General features: G+C 42.7%; 2 protein-coding genes across 2 annotated transcripts; both read right to left on the reverse strand.

Moving 5' to 3' along the window:
* Window positions 1–506: 506 nt before the first annotated feature.
* LOC139469536 (uncharacterized) lies at window positions 507–18492 on the reverse strand. The gene is made up of 4 exons (XM_071251728.1): window positions 18448–18492; window positions 3608–4782; window positions 1873–2138; window positions 507–1198 (listed from the first exon to the last, which is right to left on the reverse strand). The coding sequence occupies exons 1-4, from the start codon at window positions 18457–18459 to the stop codon at window positions 786–788; spliced, it is 1866 nt and encodes a 621-aa protein (XP_071107829.1). The 5' UTR covers window positions 18460–18492; the 3' UTR covers window positions 507–785.
* Window positions 18493–24223: 5731 nt separating this feature from the next.
* On the reverse strand, window positions 24224–25333 carry LOC139469538 (testis-specific serine/threonine-protein kinase 3-like). The gene has a single exon (XM_071251729.1). The coding sequence runs from the start codon at window positions 25331–25333 to the stop codon at window positions 24224–24226; it is 1110 nt and encodes a 369-aa protein (XP_071107830.1).
* Between the last annotated feature and the right edge of the window lie 246 nt (window positions 25334–25579).

Consider the following 25579-nt stretch of genomic DNA (forward strand, 5'->3'; position numbering starts at 1 on the left):
CCCCTTTGTAACTCAGAACTTGTACCAACATGGAATTCCATTGCGTTGCATGAATGGCATGGAACTGTGGACAATGGGGATATGGGAACTCCATGGAGGAGACAACCATGACGAAACTGAACATTTGAGTGAGTGAGTGAGTTATGGTTTTACGCCGCTTTTAGCAATATTCCAGCAATATCACGACGGGGGACACCAGAAATGGGCTTCACACATTGTACACATGTCGGGATTCGAACCCGGGTCTTCGGCGTGACGAGCGAACGCTTTTACCACTAGGATACACGACCGCCCGGACATTTGAGGGCATATGTACTACTCAAAGGAATTTTAAGAACAACCGATTATTTCCTTTTACTATAGCATGACATGACATGACTGATTAACTATGGTGATATGAAAGAAGGTGTTCTTTAACTTCTTTTGAGTAGTACAGTCGCCTGTTAGAGGATGGTCAGGCTCGCTGACTTGGTTGATGCATGTCATCGTATCACAATTGCGTGGATCGGTGCTCATGATGTTAATCACTGGATTGTCTTGTCCAGATTCGATTATTTTCAGACCGCCGTCATATAGATGGACTTTTGCTGATTTTGGCCTTACATCACAAACAAACAAACAAACAAACATGTCCTGATGTTATTGGAATAATACTTAACGCACCAACGGAATTCATTTCCTTTCTCACTCCACTATGTAACCTTTCCCTCTGTTTACAACATGTCCATAGTCCTGAGTTGGTCATACCTCTGCCAAGTTCATAGTATGGCAACAGGTCTATCTCCTCACATCCGGTTCATAGCCCTGAGTTGATCATACCGCTCCCCAAGTTCATAGAACGGCAACAGTTCCGGAGGAACAGGGGGCACCTTTTCATCCATGTCATCCTCCTCCTCCTCCTTCACAGGCGGATTCAGTTCGTCCTCGATCGCCTTGACGACATCTAACCTCCTGACCTTCCTCAGCGCCATCTTGAGGTCGTCCACCATGGCCCGTGTATGATAACGCCGCCATCGGTCCAGCGCTCGCCGGGCGACAACAATCAGAGTACCTCTTGCACCTGTCGTGCTCAGTTCGCCGATGTCGCGTTCTATTGTCTCCGCGCCGCGTTTGGGAAAGAAGGGTAAATTCCTGTAGACGTGTACCCAGTCTCGCTCTATTGTCCTTGAAATCACCTTGCAGGCTTTGTCGAGAGGTGCTGGAAGGATAAGTCAACACTCATTACTCAAACTGAACATTTTTTACAAAATATTATATTTGTTTTTTATCATAATGACATTTGGTCAATCCTTCTAAAGCTTCCATTGGGGTTCTTAAAGACCCGGGTTCGATTCCCAAAATAGGACTAACATCTGAAAACTTTTGTGTCCTGTGGTGATTATGCAGTAATAGTACCGGGCTCCATATCTCATCCCCCGAAATAGCGACTTCAGTATATGACGAACTAGTTTGGAATATTTTTTATGAGACATTGACCTTGATCACATTAAACCGTTTAACCCCCGCCTTCAGGTATATTATTACATACAAGTCTGATTTTTTAATCCGGGAGATTTAAACGGGGTTTTAAATACAGTATACAATTTTGTTATATGCTGACTTGCATGTTACCCAGCCGCCTGACACTCCTGCAATAACAGTACATGTTTCAGAGGTCGAAAGTGTAACATGCTGTTTGTCTGAGCCGACCAAAGAACATCATGTGGTCAGGATCAGTGACTTGGTTGAATGCTTGTCATGACATTGCCAATTGCTCATAATATCGATTACTAATTTGTCGGATCCAGACACGGTTATTTACAGGTCACACTGATACGGCCGTTATATTGCTGCCTGCGGCGTAAAATAACAAACAGATGTAACGCCACCCACTGGCCGCCTTGGCTGGGACCCCCACGGGCCGGCTGTTCCTGGCGTGTACGGGAATACTGTAGTAGATCTTCTCCACGGCGTCATTGCTCGTCTTACACAGCAGGATCCGCCTGGCCAGCTTCAGACTCTTCTCCACCTCCAGGTACTCCTTCTCCTTTCTTCCCCTCTCTTCCCCCGCCTGCTGCAGCTCCTTCTGCACCAGCTGTATCTCTTCTCCTATCTTCTCCTGTTGGTGGGTCTTCTCCTCCACCCATGTCAACTTGTACCTGCAAGTGGAGGGTAAATCTCTTATTACCATCTTCCCGAAGCAAGGGAGTTACCTGTAAAAGTTCAGTTTCCACCCTTTCCGAACGTGGCTGGAATTTCTGGGCTCGATCGTAGCTTTTGACTTAAACAAAATGGCGGCGCACAGTCAAGACGATCTGATCGATAGTCGAAATCTATATTGATAAAAAGGGTCTTACTTCGCGAAGTGCATCAAATCTTGTGAGCAACATGATTAAAACATGAAAGGATCTGTTGACGCATGCTTCGCAAATCCTGCAATGGACCGAAATCTGCACGACAGTTTACGAACAGGATGTCGATTTCGCTACGCGATTTTGATTGGACTATGCATAGCCTCGTTAGTCCAGCTAAAATATAACTCCATAATTCCAGCCAAGGATGGAAATTGGATTGTTATAGTCAGTTAACTCCCTTGCTTTGGGAAGGTGCTTATCAATTCTTTGTGTCAACAGTTGTTCAGCAGGGACATGATGGTACAGTGGTCTACGACGTTGCTGTTCAAGGTGTAAACGTATGTCCCTTTGTCGTACTACAAAACCCAGATTCGACCCGTTTCTGATCCTATTCTGTCAGCCCTATTTACGTCCTCGTGGGTTTAATGAAAGTGGTTAATTCTTGCTAGAACTGAAACTGTTCAAAGAGGCGTTAAACCAGACTCATTCACCAACACTCTAGACTCGAGTGTTGGCCGGTTTTCTACCTATATGAATTAGTTGCCTCTCAAAATGGGTTTCGTTGCATTAGTCTGTCTTTTGATACTGGACCTAAAAGCCGTCCGTTTGGCGTTATATTTCGAGAAATGTATGGTATTACTAATTAGTGTTGTCGGCCTTGGCTAACTGGAAAGATAAGCCATGTCCGAGTGCAGGAGAATTAAAAGGGTCGAGCCGAAGAACCAGTAGCCATAGTACTGACCAGCTAAAAACATAAAACTGAACCTGTCCGGCCTATAAACATTACTGTACACAGATGTCGATGTCGTGATCTTAAACCCCTGGGGCCCGTTGTACTGAACAACCTCAGCGCTACGACTGCCGTAAGCCTATATTAAGGTATGGTAGTTACTATTACCATAGAGCTAAGATCGCTTTGTACAACGGCACCCTGGGCACTGTTCCACAAGCGGTCGTAGCGCTAAGACAATCGTAAGTCTATGTTAAAGTATTGGAGTTACGATCAACTGAGCGCTACGACAGTCGTAAGCCTATGTTAAAGTATGGCAGTTACGATCACCATAGCGCTACGACAGTCGTTAGTCTGTTTTAAAGTATGGGAGTTACTTCAGCGCTACGATCGCTTAGTGGAACGAGGCTTTGGACATTTCTTTTATCTCAAGTGACATCGACATGCGCAGATACACGTAAGTGAATGTGTGGACTAACACAAATTGTTTTCAAAACTCCAACCGCCATGTTTATGCTCATGGTCAGAAATCAGTTATTCCTACCTGACAGTAGCCAGTTGTCGTTGTAGCCCTGGCAGTCGCTCTTTCAGGTTCTTCAGGTCCTCTGTCAGGGCCTCACAGGTCTCCGCCGACAACTCGGGGTGATGGTCATCTAACACAATCTTAAAACTTTCCCTCCGGTACTGCTTAAACTCAATCTCCAGCTCGGTGTCATTGACTTGCTTCTCAAGATGCTCCTCGTCTCGGAACAAGTTGTCTCTCCGCTCGCGCAGGTTGATCACTTCCGTTTCCGCTTTTGAATATTCTAGTTCTGACTGGCTGAGTTTGAAGGTGAGTGAATGGTACCTGGACCTTGAGTCCCTCAAAGCTTTGATCTTTTCTTCCTTTACAGTCTCTAAATCAATTAAGTCAATTTTGAGAAATCCTGAATAGGTTTCATCAGTTTTCAGCCATGATGTCATGAGACTCAAAGCGTTTCTTATGTTCGTACAGGCATCAGCGAAGATCACAAGGAAAAGGACTTTATGGAGATTATGCTTAGCAACGAAATTTTCCACGGGTGGAGTGAGATGGGAGGTTGTGACCCCTCTCCCTTTGAACCGTCTGAAAACCTCTTTGGCGCTTGTCAAACTTGATTCAATGTTTGTAGTCCAGGATTCAATCTGTTCCTGGTAGTGAGCTGCAGTTTCCAGGTAGCCATCCTTCTCGGAGTTAGGCTCATAAAAGGTCACACAGTACTTATTTAGCAACTCACACAACTTATGGCACGAGTTGGTCACTTCGCTGATCTTGTCTGGAAGATAACTCTTCACCTTGGCGTACACGTCCCGGAAGAGCTGGACGTTTTCAGCCGTGCCCTTGAACTCGGGAACACTGGACTGACGGATGACATCTTCCACGTTGGAGGAGGAATTGCACTCGAAGATGAGGGCAGATTTCATGACTGTCTTGATGGGATATATAATCTTCTCAACCTCCTGGTGGACTGTCCGTCTCCCGCCATAGTATGACCTCTCTAATCTGGACAGGCATCTGTGGATGTGTTTGATCTCCATTGTGAGGAGTTGCCGAACCTCTTTAAGACACCTGGGTGGACAGGTTTCGAGTTGGTGCAGCGCGTTCCTCTTCTTCTGTTGAGCTGACACGTCCCCCACGGGCATCATGAACGCTGCTTTGGTCGCCAACGTCGGCATTCGGTGGTCAAGCACCGGCCGCAACTACAACAGAATTACAAATGATGAGATGCTACTAAGATGACCACAACATCGCTTGTATACATAACAACTAAATACTTCACACTGAATGAATACTCTTTTTTTCAACAACGATTTAAATTTGGTACTTATCAACCTTATTTCTAACATCTGTTAAGCTGAACTCTCGATTCGCATCACAACTTCGTTCATTGACGCTTGCCACTAATACGATTTGTTTGTTTGTTTGTTCATTTGTTTAACGCAGCACTCAGCAATAGTCCAGCTTTATGACGGCGGTCTGTCAATAATCGAGTTTGGACCAGACAATCCACTGCTTGACATCATGAGCATCGATCTACACAATTTTGATACGACATGCATCAACCAAGTCAGCGAGCCTGACCAACCGATCCCGTTAGTCGCCTCTTACGTAAGCATGAGTTGCCGAAGACCCATTCTACCCCGGATCTTCACGGTTCGACGCTAATACGAAGTCACTGTGTGTGTACACAGGTATATGTCATTAGCACTACACTTTTGTGTGACACGATCGCTATTTGATCATGTGGTATACATACCTTTGTAGTTTGATAACCTATTGTCTACAGTAGTTTTTACAGACGGCGTGTTGAGTGTGTGATCCCTGCGCACTGGGACAATTAGCCGCGTTAAGTAGATTGAGGAAGTATTATCATATATAAAGGTCCTGCATCACGAAAGTAATGCATGACTTCATCCTTCAATGTTTTCGGATGAAGAACATTTATGCACTGTCAGTGGTCCTTTATCTATTACTTAGCCTTAATAAAATGATACAAGGCTGTATGAAGGAACTTGCTGGCTAATAATCCAACGTTAATGTTTTCTCATTGATTGTACCAGACTCTTGAGGCAGGTGAGGCAAGCTACCACTTCAACACATTCCCCAGACAAAAGCGACAGCCGTCACAAACGCTCCCTCGGGATTGATAAAACAAAGTTTAATTATTTACAAGTCACTTGATTTATTTTATTTCGTTCCAGTTTTCGATCAATTCCCAAAACAAAACAAAACCCTGAGAAGCAGCATGTCATTTCGGTGTGCTACACATCTGCTGTTTTAATTAGGTGATATTTACACAAACGAATATCCCTTTCACTACAGCCTAACCAGCGTGAGATTCCTGGACTGGTTACTGGGATTCTAGACGCTACCCGCCCGTGCCACGTCTCCCTGGCTGTAGAGACCACAGGGGGCAGAATCTACAAGGCAACAAACAATAGCATGGCTTCATTTGGATATCGGTTTATTTAAGTTATCTTGGGATTTCAGACGCTGATCAGATCGATACGCTTTTATTGTTAATCTGAAACCTGGCGTGCTTTTAGACGGGTATCCATGTATCCACGTTAATGGATAAAGATTGTAAATACGAAAATACAAGTTACAATATTAAATCGATGACATTTCGTGATGTATTCTGAAAAGAATTCCTATGAGAATTAAAACTTAGTTTATCTGCTTGTTCATCGATATTAGAACCACTGTGTTGTAATAATGTTACAAAAGGACTTAATAAACAATCATCAGCTGTTTTTGGGGTACGTAATTTTCCTTTTAGTCAAATCCCAGTTCGTGCCATATTGCAGGTCAGTTGAAAAGGGTCACTTTGCTCCAGGATTTACACTGAGCACATGAAACTCAGCATTATCTCTGTGTAAACAGGGAAATCGTGAACTGCTTGGTTGATATACATAATGAAAGGTGTGTTCTTAACCTGTGCATGACTTGACTGTAACTGGCTACATTTGTTCCTCTAAGGTACGCAGATCAGACGGAACCAGGGCCTACAACATGTACGTACACACAGCCATCTTTAACCCCTGATTGTTGTGACACGGACATACGTCAGTCTAACAATCTCATTCAAATCGGATCTTAGTTCTCGCTATCGCTAAGCAAATATCTGAGGACATCCCATTATGGGTCACGTCAGAACGACGTTTCATCCGACCAATCAAAGCGAATGTGTTTTCTTATCATGCAACCTCGAAAACGTTAATACGGGGTATTCCGAACGACAGTTACGGCCCGTACGACTGATTCCGTCAAAATTATCGTCTCTCTCTCTCCCTTCGGTGGGATAAACATTTGAACGGAGGAGGCGTTGCACAGTACATGGGAAGCACTGCCATACGATCTCAACAATATATTAGACATTCCGGAGTGTTCCTTTGTTCATTTTTCAAAATGTTAATCGAGAACTGTGTCAACATATTTTTCCAGCCTAGTCTGAAAAGGAAGTCGCCAGGTTGAAACGAGTGCCGAAAAGCTCGAGAAAGCTGCTTTCTAATTGGCTGATGTCGACTTCTTGTTAGTCATAACAGAACATCAGAACAGAACAGATATTTATTCATGCTCCTCGTCTAACAGATACAACAAAATATATATGGTCAATGGAGGTAGGACACGATTTCATATTTACTGTAAACAGGATTTAATATAAATTTTATTGAGAAATGTATAACAGTTGTGTATCAGTGGTCGGTCAAAGTTCGCGAAAGGTCGTTCTGACGTGACCCATAGTAGGATGTCCTCAGATCTTCGTTTAGCGGCAGCGAGAACCTAGATCTGACTCTAATGAGACCGGATGTAACTGATGCTTTGATGAAGATTCAACAGTCTAAGGACCGTGTGTGGACCGAGGCCCGTTTCGCCCATTATAACTATCACGACCAGTACTTCCGTGTTCATGAGTGTACATCACACACACTCGTCAGTAACAGCTGGCTACATCCGGGTACATTGGAACATATTGCATATGACCGATTTCTGTTCACGTCTGTTCAAGAATTAGTCTTAGGATTGTATCATGTTATGTCTTCATGTGGAATTTTAGTAAAAGGTATTTGGCCATTCGTACAGTGAATAAATAAATACAGTAAACTACGGTTATAACGAACACGCTTATAACGAACTGACGGATAAAACGAACTTACCTTTTTGGTCCCGCCTATTTGCTGTAGTTATGCTGTATATATGCTTACAACGAACTACGGTTATAACGAACTAAAATTAGTAGTCCCTTTGAGTTCGTTATAACCGTACTTTACTGTAGTTGACTTTATTGCAAGCTTGGTGCATGTAACATGTTAACCCAATTTCTGGTGTCCCACCGTCTTGGTATGGTCGGAATATTACCAACTGCGGAATAAAACTAAACACTCATACCGACTTTACTATAGTTTTAAATCACTCTAGTTTATAAACAGAAAAAAGATAGATGCATGAAGTAAAATGTATTGAAAAGTTCAAAATCTCAACGAAATCAACATTTAAAAAACAGCATCTGCGTTGTTCGGATGTCAATCGTGGCATTTCTGTGGTTGTTTTTGTTTTTTATCGTCGTGAGTGTCTGACGTGCAGTCCGTATCATTGATATACCCTTACACGTGTAGTTTCGGCTGCCCAAGCGCACGTGTTTTTCACTGTTTAGAATGTTTTACAAAACAGAACGTGTTGTGGACGTGTATCACTTTCTGCATGGAGCATTCTTGTGTTTGGACGATGTGTTTTGTGTTGATTGAGTTTGAACTCGTGTTTTTACTTTTTGCATTTTCATTTTTAAAGTGGTAAAGTTTCTTACATTTACAACATCTAAATAATGTGTACAAAGCTTGTCGTCTTATTACTTGAAGCCAAAATATATACATCTTCAGGTCCACCAAATACATTGCGTTTACAAGACGTCAGAAATATGCTAACCAACACAATACCGCTTTGACAGGTTGCTGTCAATACGTGGAAGATTGGTGTTAATTTCAGCGCGGTTATTGACAGACTGACACCCAGGAGCGTGATTAATGACCTGATATTGACAACACTCGATATCAACATACCCACCGCTATTCGATATTGTTTATTGGTTTGCTGTAAACAACCACTTTAGCTAAGGTTGTTACCCTCCGGTGACAGTTATAACAAAAACATACCTCCATAAAAATACAACAAACGTTTTTATTTGTTGACAACGACTGAGTCCAGTAATCTAATTGCAATATAATGAACTTCCTCGACCTAATGCTTATTTAGTCAGGATCTCGTCATTGCTATCAGGGCACACGAGTGTCATTGTGTCTTTTCATTTAGGGTAGCCATGGTTTTCTACAATCAGACTACTCACAAATCTTTTATTGATATACTCGGAAAGTTTTGTTTGAAACACCTATAATTCAAACTTGTTGCGGGTTTTGCTGACCCTACTCCTTTTAACGGAAGACGCCATTGTGACATTTACGTTTGTTTGTTGTTTAACGCCGAACTCAGCAATATTCCAGCGATATGACGGTAGTCTGTAAATAATCGAGTATGGACCAGACAATCCAGTGATAGATGACATGAATCAACCAAGTCACCGAGTCTGACCATCCGATCCTGTTAGTCGCCTCTTACGACAAGCATAGCCGACCTGGAAGAGTGGGGGGTGAGGTGAAATGGGGTTTAACGTCGCGTCCAAGATTATTGCACTTATATAGCGACGTGCATGCACATGTGTGTGTGTGTGTGGCTGCTTGTACTAGTCCGGACTGATGCCGATTTATAGTGCTAGCTCACTGAGATACCATGCCGCAGTTTAACATGAATACCCCACTCAGACACAGTATACTGACTGATCGACCAGTCCTTGTTTTAGCCCCTTAATGCCGAGTGCCAGATAGGTTAACAACAAGTACCATCTTTTAACGTCTTTTGGTATGACGTGGCCGGGGATCGAACCGGGGCGGACGCTCTACCACTAGACCACGGAGGCGGTCCCCTGAAAGAGTGAATATGGTTCGCTGGTTTTAGTAGTACTCCAGTCATATCACAGGCGACACCAAGATTGGAATTCACAAATCATATACTAGAACATATGTAAGGGATCGAACCTGTGGCTTCGAGGTGACGAGCGAACGCTTTAACCACTAGGCTACATCATGATATAAAATCCTTCGCAGAATGTCCCCACACATGTAAAAATATTTCAACGTCTGAGACCTGCATCACTTCGAGCTTTCCTCTCACATTAAGCTGACACGCTGCGATATAACTGGAATACTGTTAAAAGCGGCGTTAAACCCAACTCACTCACTCTACTGCAGTAATATTATGCATGAAACTGCTAACAATACAAGTTACATTCGGTCGAACGCAAAGGCCTATTTTACGACTTTTTTGTTCTGTTTCATGTGCCCGAAGGGTGGAGATCCCGAGAGAGTGGAAGGCGGGTCGGTCGAAGACGTGTTACCCTGTCTGGCGGAGAGAGAGACACTTGCATGCACGTTGCTATGTCAGTGGTACAATCTTGAAGCTCGACATTAAACCTATTACATTTCACCATGTCGTTAAACGTAAGGAAGTAGACCACGTGACTACTAACTGCGCTCATTAATTGTGTGGATGCAGATTTGGGGTCGATGGCATGGATTTCACGTCACCACATGTGTGACTCCAGCACGCACTTCACATGTTTGATTAATTACCGCGTGAGTTGTGACATTGACATCTGGCAAGGGAACGCAGTGACCACAGGATTACAAAACCTGACAGAAAATGCTCTCAAGCACAGGAAAGTTGGAAGGGAGGGGTATTTGTAGAGTTGGATTGGTATTCCTTGACCAGTGAGTGAGTGAGTGAGTGAGTTGTGTTTAACGCCGCTTTTAACAGTATTCCAGTTATATCACGGTGTGTCAGCTTGATGTGGGAGGAAAGCCCGAAGAGATGCAGGTCTCAACCGTTTACCACTTCGGTGAAACCCACGAGCACGGGTATGGTACTTACAAACCTAGAAACATAATCGGGGCGAACCGGGATTCGAACACACAATCATAGGTTTCTGGCGTGCCCAAGGGACGCAACTCTGCACAGCGAATCGCGGCGCCTTAGACGACTGGGCCACCCGCGAAAATTCAACAGCTCGGATATCATGTGGTTTTCACCTGTTGTTGCGCAACACCCCTGGCATTCCTGGGTAGACAAGAGCCACCCCTAGGGGGTACAACGTGTGTTTGTTTGTTTGTGTTTGTGTTTAACGTCGCACTCAGCAATATTCCAGCTATATGACGGCGGTCTGTAAATAATCGAGTCTGGCTCAGACAGTCCAGTGATTGATATAATGAGCATCGACTCACGCAATTGGGATACGATGACATGCATCAACCAAGTCAGCGATATTCATCACCCGATCCTGTGAGTCGCCTGTTACGACAAGCATAGTCGCCTCTAACAGCAAGCATGGGTTGCTGAAGACCTTTTTAACCCGGATCTTCACAAGGGGAGACAAGCATGGCTTGCTGAAGACCTATTCAAACCCGGATCTTCACAAGCACGGGTTGCCGAGGAATGATTCTATCCCAGACCTTCACAAGGGGAGACAAACATGGCTTAAAATTGCTGAAGACCTATTCTAACCCGGATCTTCACAGGTGGTGACAAGCATGGGTTGCTGAAGACCTATTCTTAACCGGACCTTCACAGGTGGAGACAAGCATGGGTTGCTGAAGACCTATTCTAACCCGGACCTTCACAGGTGGAGACAAGCATGGGTTGCTGAAGACCTATTCTAACCCAGACCTTCACAGGTGGAGACAAGCATGGGTTGCTGAAGACCTATTCTAACCCGGACCTTCACAGGGGGAGACAAGCATGGGTTGCTGAAGACCTATTCTAACCCGGACCTTCGCAGGGGGAGACAAGCATGGGTTGCTGAAGACCTATTCTAACCCGGACCTTCACAGGTGGAGACAAGCATGGGTTGCTGAAGACCTATTCTAACCCGGACCTTCACAGGTGGAGACAAGCATGGGTTGCTGAAGACCTATTCTAACCCGGACCTTCACAGGGGGAGACAAGCATGGGTTGCTGAAGACCTATTCTAACCCGGACCTTCACGGGTCGTACAACGTGTGAATTATTGGCGGCGTGGGTCGTTACGTTACATAACCAACTGGTTTGACTTGACCAGACTCGATAATTTACGGGTCAGTAACACATAGCTAAATGCGGCGCAAAACAACATTCACTCGTTCACTAGTTTGCCACATGAAGGTTGCCTTATAAGACAGCGAACTAATATTTAATCATATGATTCAATTTTCCAATAACAAATATATTCTCCAATGACAAAATTTAACTGCTGTTTGAAACATATCTTCTCGTGGGCTGAATTTTTTGTTTAGGTATTTTATAAAAAAAAATTATAATGGTTTCTTTTGTTTGTGTGTTATGGGGTGGGTGGGGCACACAGACATACCATTTTAAGACACTTTACTGTTAACCCGTGTAAGTCCCTCCGATAGAGTGCACACACCCCCACCACCAAGAATGGATACTGTAAACATGCATATAACAACTCTCCTATAGTCATGCTAAATCAAGGTAACCTAATTCAGTACACAACTACTAATGTATTAAACATGCGCGACAGACGTCCCAGAGTGTCTTCCGTACTATGGGATAAGTCTCTCCTTGTCATGCCTGCCCGTCGCCGCCCGCTACCCGGGAAACGTAATGACAGGCGAGGTCGTCTTTAGGGACAAGTTGTGTGAGACACACGTCCTGGTGTTGTCTGTCCCTGAGAATAAACTACCATGACTTGAATGTGGCTCTGTCGGGACACAAGGTTGAATTGCTTGTTTGTTCCGGTTGAATAGGGCCTAGAGACGAATGCCGTTATATCACGGTACGCTGGATGAACGGTGTTAACTTATCTGAACTCTCCATAGAGACAAGATGTTAGTGAAAGCATCCAACATGGCGGTTCGTGGGTTAGATGTGCTTCTGATTGAGTTCTTGTTAGAAATATTTCGGGACCCTTAGTGACCCATGTTTGTCGGTGAGAGTAGATTAAGAGAGGATTGGGTGGCTTGGAATGTGAAACCAGGCCTCGTCCTCGATCTGTGGCAGTGTGAACCGATGCTCATGCTGTCGACAACTGGTTTGTCTGAGCGAGACAGGATTATTAAAAGACTGTCGCGATATAAACTGCGGGAAAATGAAAGTACTCTGCCATGTTTGATGGTGGCTAAAAACTGAAACAAACAATAATGTTTGCTTGTTTGTTTGTTTGCTTAACGCCGCACTCAGCAATGTTCCAGCTATATGACGGTGGTCCGTAAATAATCGAGTCTGGACCAGACAATCCAGTGATTGACATCATGAGCATCGATCCAAGCAATTGGGATACGATGACATGCATCAACCAAGTCAGCGATCCTGACCACCCGATCCCGTTAGTCGCCTCATACAACAAGCATAGTAGCCTATTGTGGCAAACATGGGTTGCTGAAAACCTATTCTAACCCGGATCTTTACGGGTCCGCAATGCAGGTAATTTCTTTCCAATTACCGTAATTGTGTCAATAAATGGAACGTAATACCCCAAAACGGACTAGAAACAAAATCCATCAGTCTCTCTTTTAGGCCCGTAGACCGCCTCCGTAGTCTTGTGGTTCGGTTGTTCGATCTCTTGCCGCGTTACACAAAATGACGTTAAAGGATGGTACTTGTTAATTCCCTGCCTGGCGCTCGGCATTAAGGGGATAAAACAAGGACTGGTGGGCTCGGAATTAGTATACTGTCTGAATGAGGTATCCATGTATCTTATACATAACATAATTTCGGGGACTATTGTTTGCATACAAGTCCACCAGTGTATAGTGATGTTAAAGCGTCATCATTTTATACGTTAGCACTCCAATAGTTTTCAAATAACAATTTGACACTTCCACACGCCAGTGTTATTCGTAGGGTCAAGCATTTTAATGTGAATACTTGAGATAAGTGCCTCAAGTACCTACTCTGCGTGAACAGCCATTATAGAAATAACTAAGTTGTTAAACAGCAATTCTGTTAGTAAATTCACCTATCACCAACTTGATATGGATTGCCCCTTAAACACGAAAGCTAAACCTATTCCACCAGATAAGATCGGGTACAAATTCTGTCCCGTGGTGTTTGTTATTAAATTCCTCAATCTCACCGTATACTATTACCTCAATTGCTATGAACTAAGTTATCACGCAAGTCCTTATTTTAATTTAAATCCCACAAAACTATTGAATATGTGTACATTGCTTCTAATATTTACATTCATTTCACTACCAATGTAAGTAATATGTCCCTGTGATCTCAAATCACTGCTAGTCGGGGCGTTTTGTCAGCACCCAAGAGAGGTCATTGCGGTTCTTTATATAAGGGATTTATAGCTATCGATATCATTGCTGGTTTCAGGGTGCGTATGTCTTGTTGTAGATGTTTGAAAGAGACGATGAGATTTACTTGCGAGCCGACGTCACGTGTCATAACAACCGATTCCGGTTACCTCCCTTTATCTATACAAGCAAGTCGTAAATCGCGACTGCTACAGTAACTCAAGATTCAGAGAGCACGTAGCTTTCGCTATGCCTTTCACTGCTGTAGACTATTTACACTGATTGTAGTAGGTACGTTGGTGGGGGCCTTATCTTCGGTAAATACACCTCTCAATGTGCATTAATGTTGATTAATTGCAAACAATAGGGCAGGCATACAAACGCGTTGACGGCGGACCGTTTCCCCGACACTGGACACTGGTGATAATGAACTACCTAAAGTAAGGGTCATACGATTGGTTTAATAAAATATAATAACACTGTGAGAAGAGTCTTATATGTGTTCTCACAATGCAGCTTAGAATTGGTAAACAACGCATAAACATACTTGAGTATTCATTATGATTATTGATCCGTGAAGATCCGGGGAAGAAAAGGTCTTCAGTAACCCATACTTGCAATGAAAGCCGACTATGCTTGCCGTACGAGACGACTTACGGGATCGGGTGGTCAGGTTGATGCATGTCAACATATCCCTATTGCGTAGATCGATGCTCATGATGTCAATGACTGGATTGTCTGGTCCAGACTCGATTATTTACAGACCGCCGTCATATAGCTGGATTATTGCTGAGTGCGGCGTTGGACAGCAAAAAAACAAAATAACAAACTTTATGATTATGAACAAATCAGGCAAACTGTTTACATGGGGCCTGGACTTGAGACCAGACTGAACTGAGTCCGGTGAACAATGGGCCTGATATGTCATGTCTGAATCTGAATTTGCATTTTATAGTATTTAAGTGTGTGTGCGTGCTTCTGTGCGTGCGTGCGTGCGTGCGTACGTGTGTGTGACGGCAATTTATTTATTTCGGAGATATAAACATAGTGTGTTTTCAATATAGAGCTAGGTTACCTGTAGATTTAACCACGCTAAATTAAATTTAGAACCGAAAGCGCAGCATGAGGTTTCAAATGTTAAATTTAGAGCTGTTAAACTAGCTCTACATTGAAAACTCAGTATGTTTATCTCCAATCTACCATAACTAAATAAAACGCCTACTTTGTGGTGTAAGCAAATATAATCAGTAAAGCGGCATGGGTTGAGTCCAGTGTTTCGAGTGGGTTATCGATCTGAATTACAGATTCACCGACAAAAGCCTTTAACAAAATATGGCCCTGTATATTTTCAAGCAGTTTGTTTACACCGTAATACTTCACTCGAACATATGAAAGGCATTGAAAGCAAATAAGCACGGAAACTTTGTAAGCGAACATGAGGTGGGCACCCCTTAAGAAAAATAAGCAAAATTTGCAAAGCTTTCGTTCGTCACCGCGTGTCACTATTATGACGTCATAATAGTCATGAGGTCACAGTCGTATATAGAAACGGGCCAAAACCCAAGCTCTCTGTTGTCCCCAAACTAAAATACATTCTCTTTGTAGATTTCTATAGTGTTTTCTGCACGAAATGTATTGCCACACACCCTTTGAATATTGTAGTAACTGCATCTTTGCATTTTGTAACCTATAGTTGCAGACATAATTATTTAAAAATGGCCGCCGATAGACCTACCATCAGTTTCAATCAGAGTGAGGTTATTGTGATTTGACAATCTCTGATTGACCAATCAGAATCGAGTAATTTCCAAATTCATGGTAGAATGTATATTTATATGTACCTGTATACATCGCATGTGTGTGTGTGTGTGTGTGTGTGTGTGTGTGTGTGTGTGTGTGTGTGTGTGTGTGAGTGTGTATGTGAGTGTGTGTGTGTGTGTGTAGACCAAGTATATCTTTTGCACTATTATTTTTCAATTTAATCTCCATTCACCTCAATGCACTTTTTCCATTTGTCCTTCAAGCTTTCAATACCACTTTTATAGAAATCCGCAGATTAAATCACCCACCCCACAGCCCTGACTTAGCCCCCAGTGACTATTTCCTGTCCCGGCAAATGAGCGCCAGGCAGGGTAACAACAAGTACCATCTTTTAACGTATTTTGGTATGACGCGGCCGGGAATCGAACCCCGGACATTCAGCTCTACGGGCGGACGCTCTACCACTAGACCACGGAGGCGGGCGCATGTCATGCAGACACAATCTTAAATCCTATCGCTACCGACTCAACAGTCTCAATTGATTCAACTAACCTTTCAATTTAAAACCTTTTGCCCCTTAAAATCTCATTAAATCTTACTCTACAACAAAAGTCGTTTCGTTAATTCAGTTTTCAGCTACCTACATAAAAGCTTTTACGAATCTCTTCATTAAGGTGGTGTCCATTTCACGTTGATGGTATACACTGATATAAACAAACCATCCATTGACAGCGGGCATTGTCAGTTTTGACAGGCGGCGTGAAAATGATGGCTTGCGTAGCAAAGATCACGTGATTTGTTGGTGCCCGTTTCCATCACAAAGCAATTGATCGGTTTTCGATCGGGAGACAAACACTTCAGCACAAAACACAGCGCCACTTGATACATCAGAGGTTTATGGCGCCGTTACTAGTCACGACACATACAGTGATAAACCAGACCCTCAAAGCTGAACGAGCAGCTGCCGTTAACATCCGTATGATGTAAATTTATTTCATAGATCGAAAAAAAAGCTTCGGTAAATATCCTAATGTTTTGGTATAACTACCTTGTGTTATGAGGTTAGTTTCAATTTGGCTGAATAGCTCACATTTTGCGCTTCAAATATTATGGTAATGTTACAGATGGAGTGAGTGATTGAGTTGGGTTTTACGCCGCTTTCAACAATATTTCACGGCGTGTCAGCTACGTGGCGGGAAAACCACGAACATGGTATGGTGAAACCTAGAAACATTATCGGAGCGAACAAGGATTCAAAACAACAAATCATTGGTTCCTGGCGTGCCAAAGGGACGCAACTCTGCATAACACTTGCGGCACCTTAGACGACTGGGACACCCCGTCCCAAACACAGTTGGGGCGATTTTTCATTAAACAAACAGAATAAAATAGTAGTGAAGTTGTGCTCTGTTCGAGACAAAAGTAGTGTCGTATTAGTTGCACAACACTTGCGGCGCCTTAGACGACTGGAACACCCTTGCCAAAAACAGATGACGTGAATTTTCATTACACAAACGGAATAAAATCGTAGTCAAGTTGTCTCTGTTCGAGACAAAAGTAGTGTCGTATTATTTGCAGCATCTTCGAGATAACGAAGCTCGAGTTTCACTGTTTAGGGCCTCATGGGCGGATCCGGGGGGGGGGGGGGGGGGGGGGGTCCCGTCTGGTATGGCATTCACTATATTGAGACGGGAATTCGCACGTGAAATGAACACTATGATAGTTAATGCAACATGGTTACACTTGTGGAAATGCATTGCTGTCGTTCTAAATATAATAGTTCGTAGCGGCTAACATCTAGCCTTTGAAATGAGCATATCTTCCAGAAAAACAGTTGTTTAATTATCTCAATAAGATATAATAGAAATGAGCCCAGAGACTCTCTTCATTTTCAGATACTACAGTACTGCCCACTATTTTATGAAATATATTCGGACATTGATTTTACACATGTTATTTGTTTCAGGGTCTGTATGACAGACTTGTAGCCTATCGTACACATCCATCTCTTATTGGGGGCAACGTACATGTAACAGCTTCCTTTTTAAGAAATATATACAATTACTATTATAACTCTAGGCGATATAGTACTGTCAAATCAGCGAACTTTGTTTAACTGCCTACCCGGGGCATGTATGTCTGTCAAGGCACAGAGAGATGACACACACGTGCGAATCTCCCTGAGAATATGTGGTTAATTATGGCTTATTGCACTTAACTGTCGGGCAAAATAAAGTATACCCTTGAACACTAGATGTGACCGAACATAACAAATGTTAGCAAAACGTCACAAAGCTGAAAACAGTCGTCGAAACACAGAAAACAGGTCCAAACGCAACTATGATACCTGTATCAAATACATCACCATCGAATAACCATTTCTTGTTTGTTTAATTTATCACCGTCATGGGTGTATACTATCTTTTGCCCCCCCGGTATATGTCGGTTATATGAAACAGAAATAATCAGCGATGAAAAAACGCCCATAATTATATAAACGTCCATGCAATGTAATTCGGTCAGATATTAATCACGGTCTTTGCAACAAGGCGACATTTAAGCTCTACATACTCCAATACAAACTATAGGCATTTAACCCTAACTCGTTGTGCCTCTTTAACTGCCGTGCACGCGACAAGGACAGGATTAACGAAGACCGAAGTCATGCTTAATATCACAGGTGCACAAGTCAATATAAAAACATATTATCGTAAAGACATTATGGTTATACAACCGGTCAACACTTTCGCTTACCTTTAAAGCCATGTTAAATCCACTCTCACGTCTACTCCTACCAACGTCTCCAAACCTAATGTCGTCGTTTACCGCGATACCGACCCGACGGCTCTCAAATACTTGCTGCGTTCTAACAATCGCGCCTGGCGACCCGTGTTCGAACGATCGATCACTCGATAGCGCTATTGAATATCTCCCAAATGGTCGCTCCATAAATTTTCAAAGCTTTTTTTTTCTTAAACGTCAATCGTTTACTAACCCCACGGCCCCCGTCTGTGTGGGTAACAGTCCCTGTAGGCAAATCCGTCTCGAATTTTTAGCATGCTCTTGAATACCAAATGATTGTAATCCCTTCAGATTCCCGAGCTAAAGCAAAGTCATGTCATGTTAGCTTATCGCCCTCTACATTTAACAGTTGGAACGCTCGATCGTTTGAAATAATTGATTGAAAACAAACAAGGTATAGAAGCGCGGGAGAAGTAGAGATCAGGAATGGGGGAATCGCAGAGCCGATCATGGATTAGCGTGGATGATGTTTGTTTTCTTTTCTTTTGTCTTGTAGGCTTGGGGTCAGGCGGGGTGAGGAATGTTTGAAAGGCGTTTTATTGTCGCAAGCATAAACCCTGATTGTATGTTCAGTAAACTTAACTCCTTGTGCTGTTTTCAGTAGCCGAGTTTGTTTAAGAGGCTTATTGTGTGGTATCACTTAATCCTTTTTATGACTTCTGTGTTTGAGGACATGCCCTCAGCATGTGGACTTGTGTTAAACAATAATGGCATGTTCTAATGAGAATCAAATATACTGTTAATATAATACATATCACATATACTGCTGGGCAAAAGAAATTATACACCTATGTTCGATGGTGACTAAAAGTGAAACAAACAAGAATTGGTTATTCGGTGGCGGTGTATTTGATACAGGCATAGCTGTTGTGTTTTGGACCTTTACTTTGCAGAGTTTCCGCGACTTTAGTCAGTCTAGTGACGTTTTGATAACGTTTGTAGTACAGTAAACTACGTTTATAACGAACACGTTTATAACGAACTGACGGATATAGCGAACTTATTTTTGAGTCCCGACCAATTGTTGTCTATATGATGTATGTATGCTTATAACGAACTACGGTTATTACGAACTAAGAGTGGTCCCCTCGAATTCGTTATAACCGTAGTTTACTGTATTTTGGTCATATTTAATTTTGCAGTGTATACTTTCTTTTGTCAGGCAGTTTATTACTGTGCACATGCTCAGTAAAGTGCATTACAAAATAAGGTAAATATATGCGAAGTGTTGTCAGGTGCATGGTAACTCTATTAAAATAGGGGGCACGGGTGGCCCAGTCGTCCAAGGCGCCGCGATTCGCTGTGCAGAGTTGCGTCCCTTTGGCGCGCCAGAAACCAATGATTGTGGGTTCGAATCCCGGTTCGCCCCGATTATGTTTCTAGGTTTGTCAGCACCATACCCGTGCTCGTGGGTTTCACCGAAGTGATAAACGTCTGCGACCTGCATCACTTCGGGCTTTCCTCCCACATCAAGCTGACACGCCGCGATATAACTGGAATACTGTTAAAAGCGGCGTTAAACCCAACTCACTCACTCACTATTAAAATAGACCGGCATCACTTCGGGTTTTCCTCACACATCCAGCCGACACGCCGTGACATAACGGGAACATCTTCCAAAGCGTTGTTGAACCAAACTCAGTCACAGTGTATAAAAACACGAATGGTATCAATCTCATTTTACAATAAGATACTTCCAAACACTAATTTGTATTTAACCCAACACCATCCTGGACATATAGATACACACGATTCGCTTCCCGCCTTCTGTGTGAAGCAAGGAATTCTGGTAACCTAGGTATCAGGGATGGCACGAGCTCAAATAAATATATATTTTAGGCAAAACTGGGGCAGAGGGGGTTGGGGTGTCAAAGTCAGTCTAGTGACGTTTTGATAACGTTTGTAGTACAGTAAACTACGTTTATAACGAACACGTTTATAACGAACTGACGGATATAGCGAACTTATTTTTGAGTCCCGACCATTTGTTGTCTATATGATGTATGTATGCTTATAACGAACTACGGTTATTACGAACTAAGAGTGGTCCCCTCGAGTTCGTTATAACCGTAGTTTACTGTATTTTGGTCATATTTAATTTTGCAGTGTATACTTTCTTTTGTCAGGCAGTTTATTACTGTGCGCATGCTCAGTAAAGTGCATTACAAAATAAGGTAAATATATGCGAAGTGTTGTCAGGTGCATGGTAACTCTATTAAAATAGGGGGCACGGGTGGCCCAGTCGTCCAAGGCGCCGCGATTCGCTGTGCAGAGTTGCGTCCCTTTGGCGCGCCAGAAACCAATGATTGTGGGTTCGAGTCCCGGTTCGCCCCGATTATGTTTCTAGGTTTGTCAGCACCATACCCGTGCTTCGTGGGTAAACGTCTGCGACCTGCATCACTTCGGGCTTTCCTCCCACATCAAGCTGACACGCCGCGATATAACTGGAATACTGTTAAAAGCGGCGTTAAACCCAACTCACTCACTCACTCACTATTAAAATAGACCGGCATCACTTCGGGTTTTCCTCACACATCGAACCGACACGCCGTGACATAACGGGAACATCTTCCAAAGCGCTGTTGAACCAAACTCAGTCACAGTGTATAAAAACACGAATGGTATCAATCTCATTTTACAATAAGATACTTCCAAACACTAATTTGTATTTAACCCAACACCATCCTGGACATATAGATACACACGATTCGCTTCCCGCCTTCTGTGTGAAGCAAGGAATTCTGGTAACCTAGGTATCAGGGATAGCACGAGTTCCTATGTTCACTGTGTTCGACTCATTCGAGATTGATGGATGGATCGATAGGGAAATTGAAATACCCATTTCTGTTTCTGCTTCTTTTTAAACCTCTCCCTATAGAAAAGTTAAGTAACAAAAAAATAGTCAAGTGAAGCGGCAAGGTCCGTAAGTCGATATACCGCCCTTTCATGGCGTCTGAATCCAGATCACGTATCAATAATCAGGTTCAAATCAAAGGACCCGGATTATCCAAAGGGAACGCCAAGGTGTTGTAAATAGACGTGCCGGTTTTCATCCCGACAGTGTTAGATAATGCTATTTTTGAAGTGAGAAATATTTGCATAATTCATTTTTCAATTCAATTTTCATGTGTATATTTTCTTTTCCCCGGCAGTTTATTATCCTAAAATTGTGAAATGTTGGCCTGGAGCTCCGTAAACCAAGAAACAGAAAAAAACACCTGCCCCACTGCTGTGTATCTTTTGTATATCACTCTTCGGTATACCAATTAAATATGCGAATTATATGTTCAGCTGTGGGTGACTGGGCCCCGACCCTGTATGTAAAAGCAATGAGTTTTGAGTTAGTGGACGGGCGTCTTGCCAGTACACTGTTACATCTGGCAGAATACTGTTTAGAGTTGCCTCCCTTCCACGGAGAGTCTCTCCCCTCAGCCACAAGCTGCGCCATTGTCTGTCTTCCGGATTCCAGGGCCCCGTTCCTCAAGGCAATTTTAGCGCTAAGGTGATCGTAAGTCCCATACTTAAACATAGGCTTAAGATCATTGTAGCGTTAAGATCGCTTTGAGGAACGAGGCCCAGGCCAGGGAATACATTAAGAAAGGAATCCAACTCAAGTCCAGAATATTTCGGCAAGACTTGATTGCGTGGAATAAATCATTATTCTGGGCTCTCTTTGGATTTTATTTAAATTTTGTAGAAATTTATTTTAAAGATTATTTCTGGGACTAGATCTAAATGTTGGTCCCTTTTTATCACTAGTCTCAGAGCAGGATTTGTAAACAGTCAGTGAAGATTATTAATTTTTTCTTGTATGACATATTTTCTTACGCGCTTATTACTGCTCGTGTTATCAACTTGTGGTAATCAGCCGTTATTTGGAACCTCAGTCAAAATGGAAAAGAAACTTATTTGTCACATGTCTTTGTTTTCGGTTTCAAATACATATATATTTTAGGCAAAACTGGGGCAGAGGGGGTTGGGGTGTCAAAGGCGCCAAACTCGCTGTTGCAGAGTTACGTCCCCTGGACGTGTCAGGCACAAGCTCCTTCCCAGCGCATGACACCTTCGTTTCTCACTAGGAAGTATAGAGTGCTCCGAAAGGGCTATCGCTGTAAGGAGCTTGTGCCAGATACGATTCCCAGAGCCTGCTGTGATTAGGAATATATAATGGCTGGTCTATCGGTACCGCAACCGTGTTTGCAGGTTTCACAAACGACCAGTGTATAGTTGTACGTGGTACCAATTGGTTAAAGCGTTCGCTCCTCACGCCGAAGACCCGGTTCGATTCCCCGCGTGGGTACAAAGTGTGTGAAGTTCATGTCTGGTATCCTCCGCCGTGATATAGCAGGAATATTGCTAACATCGACGTAAACCCTAAATCACTCCCTACCCAATTAACCGACGAGTCATGATACGACTGAAATACTTCTCAAAACTCTCACACTCACATAAAAAAGACAACTAAAGTATGGTTCTATATTTTGATCGTTTATAATTCAAATACATATAAAACAGTTTATTCGAACGGCATGAATGTTTAAAATATTCATATTTGTATTTAATACGATGCGTGATCATCGAGGTATGTAAAAAACGATAAAAATAAAACAAAGAAGTGTTCTAAAAATATACAGGATATATATTATCTTAAATTAATTCAAACATATGTACGGAAACATTATACAAAAAGGAAGAACGTGTATATTGTATTCCCCTTCATCTTGAGATTAGAACACTAAAAGGAAAAACAGTGCATGCAAAATAAAAAGATAAGTTATATTGAGAAATCAACATGAATTGAGAATCGAGAATAGGAGGAAACATGATAAAACAAAATACAGTTAAATTTTGTGAGTACGTGTGATCATGTTGAAACAATGTTCAATCAACCAGGCGTTGAAATGAAACCAGCACACAAAGTCAGCGATCTCACTCCCTCAGGGGTACACAAAGTACGTGATCTAGACTACCAGTTGTCGAACTTCCATTTATTGTGGAAGTCTCGGTGGCTGAGTGGGTTAGATCGCTGACTGAGTGCTGGGGATTATTCTGGCAGTGTTGGTTCGAATTCCGGACGGGACTCAACCTATCAAAGTACAAGAATCTGTACTTTACCAAGAAAGTGATTTCCAAAATATAACATTTGTTACATTTGACCACTTTCTAAATGGCATTGTGTGTTCGTGATTGTCCTGTCGTCTGCGCAGAAATAAAATGTACAGAAATAAAGGCGTCCTGGATTGAATGTACAATTATCATATTAATAATTCAACTTGACACATAAAACCCTGTTTAGAAAATTCGTTATCCCACAAAAATAATATATAAAGAAATTGAGGCGTCCCGAATGAAACACAAATTTTAAAAACGTCACAACCCATTTGAATATATACAAATAATCAATCAACCAGGAAATTTGAAAAAAGGTTCAAACAAAACATCCATTGATGAATTAAAAAAATAAGTACTGCGTCCAAACAGAACATAACATTATCTTTTAAGAAATCGTTTCTATTTTACATATACACCTTGTGTGACGTAGCTAAATGCTCATCCTGGCATTGCATGAAATGTTAACCTGAAAACAATACCAAAGAATATTTAATAGATATAAAATGTTTGTCTGATTTAGTAGTGAATCGAAGCAAACTGAGATCATGCAAGGATGTGTATATGCATAAGGGTGAAGATTAACTCAGAAAAAAACACACTAGCGCAAAGAAAATGGTTAGGCCTGCTCTTCGTCTTCGTTACTTTCAGTTTGGGAGCGAAGCCAGACATTGTTCAAAATGTCTGTTGTGGTATACCGCTTGGAAGGGTCTGGCTCCAGTATTCTCCTTATCAAAGCCTTGATATCCGGGTTGATCTTATCCTTGAGCTTGGATGGAAAGCAAACCCCATCCTTCTGTCGCTGTACCATTTTCTTGATGTTGCTGTCATCAAACGGCATAGATCCACAGGTCAATATGAACAAGATGCACCCTAAACTCCATACATCGTTCTGACGAGGATCATAAGGAGTTCCTTTTATCAGCTGAGGAGAAGCATAGGCCGCGCTCCCACAAAAGGTCTTGCTGGGCTTATTGTTCTGATCAAACCTACGAGAGAAGCCGAAATCGCTGATAATTATATCCATATTTTTCTTTATGAGTATATTCTCGCATTTCAAGTCCCTGTGCACGACCCCTATTTCATGAAGGTAGTTTACTGCGCTGACAATCTGCTTAAACATTTTCTTTGTCGTGTTCTCTTTGGGCGCACCATTGTTCATGATGTGCTCAAGCAAGTCTCCCTTCTGAGCGTAGTCCATGATGATGAACACTGATTTGTCAGTCTGGATGATCTCCTGGACGTGAGCCACGTGCTCGTGTTTGACGCTCTGGACAATCTCCAGTTCCCTTGGCATAAAGGCCTGAATATAATCCGCGGGGGCCTTCTCCCGATCAATTACCTTCGCTGCCAGGATCTTCCCATCCGTAATCCTCTCGACCAGTCGAACCTTCGCGTAACTACCCGAACCAATCTTCGGCCCGAGCATGTAACCATTCTCCATTATAACCTCCGACATGTGAAGGAATTGTTTCGACGTGGGCGACTCCGCCCTCGGCATCTCGGTGAAATTATTCCACTCGTATTTCAGAAAATCAAACGATTCTTCGGGTCGATCAAGCTGCCTGACTGTCCAGATGAGCCGATGGGACAGCGGCTGACCGAAAAAGCGAACAACCCGCCTGGCGAACTTCCTTAAGCGACTATCCTTGCGGACTGACTTTGGAAATTCTTGTATCTCCTCTTCTGTTTGCCGTCCGGCAGACTCAAGCCTCATGCACGCCAGCATCAGCAGTCATCGAGAGCCTATTTCAACCGCCCGAATGCTCAAGCGCATAACGTTGCCACAGACGACGTCATCGACACGGTTGACCTTTCTTGACCTCGACAATAACGTCACGTGATACGCAGCGCCCCAAAACGTATTGGTATTTAGGCCAAATGTCGGACATTTATAATCTCGCATCACTTGGTGCGGGTATCGGTATTTATTGAAAACAAATAAAAAGAGAAAATAAGCATAAGAATTAGAAAA

This window comes from Haliotis cracherodii, unplaced genomic scaffold (assembly GCF_022045235.1).
Source record: "Haliotis cracherodii isolate W230 unplaced genomic scaffold, xgHalCrac1.p SCAF_2, whole genome shotgun sequence".
In the NCBI taxonomy this organism is placed as follows: domain Eukaryota; kingdom Metazoa; phylum Mollusca; class Gastropoda; order Lepetellida; family Haliotidae; genus Haliotis; species Haliotis cracherodii.